General features: G+C 42.4%; 1 protein-coding gene across 3 annotated transcripts in view; it reads left to right on the forward strand.

Annotated features, from left to right (window-relative positions):
• ccdc65 (coiled-coil domain containing 65) overlaps positions 1 to 4,767 on the forward strand; it is a 12,086-nt gene extending 7,319 nt beyond the window's left edge. For 2 of the 3 annotated variants that reach the window (XM_034115424.1, XM_034115425.1), the window contains exons 6-9: positions 1,318 to 1,476; positions 2,634 to 2,852; positions 3,146 to 3,295; positions 3,957 to 4,767. In XM_034115424.1, the coding sequence (XP_033971315.1) occupies positions 1,318 to 1,476; positions 2,634 to 2,852; positions 3,146 to 3,295; positions 3,957 to 4,256 (828 nt within the window). In that variant the 3' untranslated portion in view covers positions 4,257 to 4,767. The remainder of the gene's footprint in view (positions 1 to 1,317; positions 1,477 to 2,633; positions 2,853 to 3,145; positions 3,296 to 3,956) is intronic. The other variant, XM_034115426.1, reaches the window with a different exon arrangement.
• The last annotated feature ends 2,084 nt before the right edge of the window (positions 4,768 to 6,851 follow it).

The following is a 6,851-nucleotide window of genomic DNA, read 5'->3' on the forward strand; positions in this document are numbered from 1 at the left end:
CACACACACACACACACACACACACACACACACACACACACACACACACACGGAGGAGATGGCGCAGAGAACGCGCTCCGAGGTGTGGTTAAACTTTACCCGTCTCGCTCGTTGCCTAAAGTGCAATAAGAGTTTAGCATGTCAGGGCGGTAACACGAGCAGTTTGTCTAAACATTTAGCAAGTGCTCCACATTCAGACGGAGGAATGCACCGGGTTCGACTGTCTCTCTAGTAGCTCTGTAGGTGTTATGTATGCTAGCAGCAACACACGGAGCTAACTCAATGATTCAAACACGGGTTAATGATTAGAGGGAACTGAGTTATTTAGTTTGTTAAAGTTTCAGCTATTCTGTTCACAGTTCTGTCATCACATTATTTAATACCATTTGTTAAAACACTGTTGTTTCTTTTGATGTGAAATATTATGTATTTCATTTAAATAAAAAGCAATGTTAGTTTTGTTTACAATTTGTTTAGTTAGTTTACCTTATTTTTTCTCTCCAAAAGAACCGATAAGAGTACCGTTAAAGGACCGGATCGATAAGAGTAGTAGTACCGTTAAAACCTTAACGATACCCATCGCTAGGGAAAACCCCAACATGCATAAAGATCAAGGGTCACTTTTCTAAGGCTGGAAAACAAATTCAAAATCCAAGTTCTGACATGGGAAGTTTGAATAATCTAAATCTTCTTATTGTGGGGACAAAACTATTTAAAATGGAAATATTTGTCTGATTTATATTTCTCTTAAAGGTAGGGTAGGTAAGAATGGAGAAAGCAGCTCGAGTGCGCTAGAATTTGAAAATACACAACCTGGAAAAAAATCTGCCCCTTCCTTCAGACTTCCTCACAGAGCCCCTCCTCCAACACACACGGACGCACACATGACCAATGAGGGCACCAGATAAGTTTGTGCCCAGATGGAAGGCTGACAGGCAGGTAGGCCATCCAGTTATTTTAGCCGGGGCCGGCTCAGATGATTGGTCGTGCTTTTCACAGAACTACAGCTTCCACAGATGATATTTATTTATGTATTTATTGTCAAAGCATTTAATGTATTCATTGCTATCAGGATGTTAAGAGCATTCCATGGAATATAACAAGTGTTTCTGAAGTGAATTACCGACCCCACCTTTAAGTGTCCTGTTACCTGTTAATATGGTCATTATCAAAGACAGCTGCATTTCTGTAACACACTGCACGTTGTCATTTATTCAGTGTATTAAGTGTTTTGGTTTTTATTTGTATTGTCTTTTGTATATATTTAAAGGTCCCCTATTATACTGTTTTTCCTCCATGCCTCCTGCCTGTGCTCAGCTGCAGTCTCTGGGCCTGGAGGACGCTGAGCGGCTGGACCAGATGAAGAGGAAGAACCAGAAGGCAGTGCAGGTGGGCTCTGAGGAGGACAGCCTGCCCTTCCTGCACTGCATGAAGCAGGGCCTGAAGGACGACGTGAGGAACGTGAAGAGGCTGCAGGTGGAGGAACACACAGATATTATGTGGGGGGGGATTTCTGATTTCTACTTGAACCCTTAGATGCCCGAGTGACTGGACCCTACACTCTTCCATAAGTGGGTCTAAAAGGACCCGTATTAGAATATGTGTTTTTATGCCATGTTTGTCATTTTGGTTCAGAAAGATCACTTGTATAATATTTAGTATTATATTTTGGTTCACTCTAGAAATATTTTATATGAACTTTTTCACTATTTATAATTTTAGACATATTTTTTCATTTTGAAAAAACAGTTTTGAACATATCGATGCAAAGATCTCCGCTATTCTGAGACCCTCACAGTATTACAGTCCCTTTTCAAAACTCATCTCTTCTCCTCTTGTCTACTCATAGCCCACCCCCCATCAATCCATGCCGGTTGATCAAGTTTGATAGTCCTATACCCCCCACCCTAACCTTCCCTTATATTGTAAAGCGGTTTTGAGTCCTTGAAAAGCCCTACACAAATATAATGTATTATTATTATTATTATACTGACAGGTATCAGATCTTGCTGTGTAAAATAATCTTCCTGAGAGGTGTCACGTGTGATGTCGTCTGTGTGGTCTACAGTGAATGTATTCCTGACAGCAACAGGTGATAAGAATCAAAGGTTCCCAGAGGATCCATTTTTGACCCACTTATGAAGCTTGGGGTAGAAATACAAACATTTAAAATGTAAATTTAAAATTTGAATGGCATGATATCCAAAACATGTTCTTTGAGGAATAGCTGGAATATGAAATGATAAAAAAATGTAATTACAAAGATACTTCAAGAAAACCACCTCACCGGGTCCAACAAGACCCACTTGTGCATCGAAGGGTTAAGAGGATGAAGTTCCCAATCATTCCTGATTTAGCATTTTGGAGACGGGTGGAGGGGAGGAGGTGCTGCCGAACTGACATTTATTGTTTATTATTGACATTAGTTTTAGCTGACTGGTTTTCTATGTATTGATTTGTTTTCTTTTTGTCTGTTTGTCTTCAGTCTGTGAGGGATTAGTTTGCCCTGGTGTTCAGCAGTATTCACATTGTTACTCTACCTATTCTTTTATAAAGTGAAGATTTGTTTACCTACTTTTGATACATGCTCTGATAGAATAACTGTAGCTGTTGGTGGTCTCCTCCTCTCTCAGGAAATGGTCATCAACATCCGGGTGCAGCTGACCTCGAGCCGGACGGAGAACGTCTCGGTGGAGAGAGAGCTGACGGAGGCCAGGGATCACATGAGGAGCCAGACTCAGGTGCTGCGGGACTATCTGACAGCCAATCAGACGGTGGCGAGGAAACAGCTGACCGATGTCACCATGCAGAGCGACCAAGCCGTCAAGAAACTGCAGGCGGTCATCGCCAGGGTAACAGTCTCACTTCCTGTCTGTCCACAGCTGTCTATTCTTATCCCATAACTTGAAAAGATGTGCACTCAAGCTTCTCGTGTGCAATCAAGCTTCTCGTGTGCACTCAAGCTTCTCGTGTGCACTCAAGCTTCTCGTGTGCAATCAAGCTTCTCGTGTGCACTCAAGCTTCTCGTGTGCAATAGACACTTTCAAAACATGTTTTTTTTTGTATCTGCACCGTCTCCTTTGCATACATTTCCCCCCTGTGGGGAGATATGGTTTCCCCAATACTGATTTCTGTGCTGATCCAGGGTCAGAAGGTCTTACGAGTGGCTGAAATGTGTCGTAAGATGGAGAGCGAGCAGAGGACCATCTCTTCACTGATCCCTGCTGAGGAACAGAGGCAGGAGGAGACTGGAGCTGAGGAACCAGGGAAGGAACCAGGGAAGGAACCAGGGAAGGTAGGATGTGATTCAGAGCCATCTTAACCTTTCCAACATTTCTATCATTTCCCTTTATCCACTCAGTCATTAAATCGACATTACTGATGATTGTAGGTATCAATAGTAAAGCCTACAGTATGATCACAACACAATAAAGGTAATTGAGGTATCTGGAAATATTGGGATATTTGACTTTCTCCATATTGCCCAGCTCTACTTTGAATACTAAGTAGGGTTCTGACTTTATTATTGGTTATGTGGATGTCTCTCTGGATGTTTCTCTGGATGTCTCTCTGGATGTCTCTCTGGATGTTTCTCTGGATGTCTCTCTGGATGTCTCTCTGGATGTTTCTCTGGAGGCGTGTGGCGCAGTGGCTTGTGCGTAGGTGTACAGGTTCAAACCTCACTGCAGTCAGCATGTCGTTGTGTCCCTGGGAAAGACACTGATTGCCCACAGTATTAAGTATGTAAGTCGCTTTGGATAAAAGCGTTTAACAAGTGACATGTAATGTAATGTTTCTCCATTAAACAAAAGTCTATAATCCATAAATACATTTCAAAAGTTCAACAACTGGAATAATCAAGAAAAAACACATTTTGAGTGGATTTACTTCCTCTGAAAAACAAAGTGATGAATCAAAAGGTGAAATGTTGCCTTCACTGACCTCTGTGTCTGCAGGAAATGTCAGCGCTGTGTCACGTGACGCTGAGCATGAACACCTCGCTGCTGCAGAGAGAAGCTCTGAGGAGGAACAGAGACACTCTGATGGGAGAGAACCAGCAGCTGAGGGTCCTGCTGAGGCAGCACCTGGACGCCATGACACTCACTGACCACGACCTGGAGGAGGCCCACCCTCTGCTCAGCGTGCACCGCGCCCCCACCACCTCCACCCCCCCCGAGCACCACAGGAAACACCCCGACAACGAGAGGAAACACACCGTCATCGAGGCCGTCCACGTCGCCAAACACGCGCTGTGAGAGACTGAGATTATATAAAAACTGTTTATCAAAACTGTGTTACTTTTCTGATCATCACGTGGTCATGCATTCTAATAACCGTGTTCTCTTTCTTGAAATATTACAAAGTCTCTCTAAATGTATTACTTATATACTTAAAAGCTGCGTTCAACCACATTTTCCAAACTCTCTTTCATGTTTCTTGTATTAGAATACGTTTTTGATTCATTTCTATCCAATAAATCTTATAATCATTCAGGTTCACCAAACACACAGGTTAGGATAATAAAATACTATTTCTTGGAGCATCACCTTTGTTTAGTGAATCGGAAAAGGGTCCAAACCAGTAAATAATGAATCAGACCCAAAGTTATTAGTCAGAGCAGGTGTTCACATATGTGTCAATAGCCTAAATGCAGCACAATCTTAAAGGTGGGGTAGGTAAGAATGGAGAAACCAGCTCGAGTGCGCTAGAATTTGAAAATACGCAGCCGAAAATAATCTTCCCCTTCCTTCAGACTTCCTTACAGAGCCCCTCCTCCAACACACACGAACGCGCACATGACCAATGAGGGCACCAGATAAATTTGTGCCCAGATGGAAGGCTGACAGGCAGGTAGGCCATCCAGTTATTTTACCCGGGCCGGCTCAGATGATTGGTCGTGCTTTTTACAGCGCCACGGCTTCCACAGATGAAATGTATTTATTGTCAAAGCATTTCATGTATTCATTGCTATCAGGATGTTAAGAGCATTCCATGGAATATAACAAAAGGTGTTTCTGAAGTGAATTACCTACCCCACCTTTAATGTTAATAAACTTTGTTTTGTGGCATTATGCAGCTTGTTGAACTGGTCTGGTTTTTCTAGGGTTTCTTTTAAATCACAAAATCCTGTGTTAGACCTTTCATCTCATCAATACAAGTTTTACACTTTTTGGTCAATAGAACTAATTAACTCAAAATATATCCACATTTTGACACAAAAAGTTTGAATATTTTGGACAATATTTAAGATTAGAAGATCAAACGTTACAAGTCGAGACAGAAATTCAATCAAAATTGACCCGGGAAGACCACGAATGCTTTACATTGGAATACAAAAGCGATAATTCAAGTAGTGATCAATCATTTTTTTGCCTATGTAGTATGAAACCATCCAAGTCATTTCCATAATTACGTCCGCAGAGCCGTTATGTTTGGACCAATCCGCGGACTTCCTCACACACACACGGCGGGACGTTGCGAGGCTCGCTGCTGCGAGGAGCGGGACACTGTTAGCTGGCTCACTGGTGTGGGGTCGGCGAGACAGCGCGGAACTCAGCCTGGACACACACACACACTCCCGGCCAGGCTGCGGGTGTGTGTGTGTCCAGGCTGAGTTCCGCGGTGTCTCGCCGACTCCCAGACGGCCACTGGGCCCACAGGGAGGGGGGGGGGCAGGAGCTCCAACAAGCCGTGTAGGACAGAGAGTGAATACACATACTATACAGAGATGCTGTATGAGAAACCAATGTGAGTTTGGAACATTGCACAATGTAAATATATTCTAGTAGACCTCAACAATGGAACTATGATCAGTAGAAATGGCCATGACATGGGACCTTTAATAAGTCTCCCCTGGCCCACTTACATCTCTCCAGGCCCACGCCACTGTCCCAAGGACGTCAGAAAAGTCATTAAACGATCAATGAAATATCTAACTGAATTCTTGAGCTTTTATTTGACACAGAATGAAGAGCGGAGCAGCAGCCTCTGTACAGGTACACCATTTAATAGTTATTATAGACATTTTATATACATTTCAACAGTTGTATTCTGCTATGTGGTACAATCTTTCAAATCTGCTGTTTCATAGTTTGTAAATCAAAAAGAAAAATTACAAAACTCATCAAAACTCGCAAACTGATCTTTTTTTTTCCATTTTTCTGGAAGACTAGAAAAAATACTTTTATTGTATTAATCATGCATTACACAAACAAAAACAAACGTCTTTTAGTTACACAGTAAGTTGTAGCGTGGGTGAAAAGAAAAATAAAGATTTGTGATGGAGACGCTCGTGTTACAAATCCCTTCAGTTTAAAAAAGTTAAATTAAAACCACAACGATGAAATAAAACTCTGGTCGGGATGTTTTCGGCCAATCAGGTGGCAGCTTTTTTGTTTGAAAACCGGCCCCAGGAGGCGTCTGATTGGACCGTTACTCCTGGAGCTCAAACTGGTTCTTAATACCTCATGAGGACGAGACAAAAAAAATATATATAAATAACTGCTTTCTGTGATGAAGAAAAGTCAACTAATCGACTTGAAGAGAGAACTCACACGGTGATGTGAGGAAGAGGAGGAGAAGGAGATGAGGAAGGTGAAGCTACAACATGAAGCTTCTCCTAACGTCAAGAAGAGTTACTGAGACCACCGAGATGTGGTGCGTTCAGGGACCAATTTGTACAAATGTGAGTGGTGCAGGAATAAAACGGCGGTAGCTAATAATAGTTGAGCGTTGAGCTGTTGACGTGACGTAGTTCCTGGAAGCACTTCACTTCTGGAGATTGCATTTACGCTTTAAACAAATCATGAAGTGGTTTTTAAAGGTGGAGATTATCCTGCTGAACTAGAGAG

This window comes from Trematomus bernacchii, unplaced genomic scaffold (assembly GCF_902827165.1).
Source record: "Trematomus bernacchii unplaced genomic scaffold, fTreBer1.1, whole genome shotgun sequence".
In the NCBI taxonomy this organism is placed as follows: Eukaryota; Metazoa; Chordata; class Actinopteri; order Perciformes; family Nototheniidae; genus Trematomus; species Trematomus bernacchii.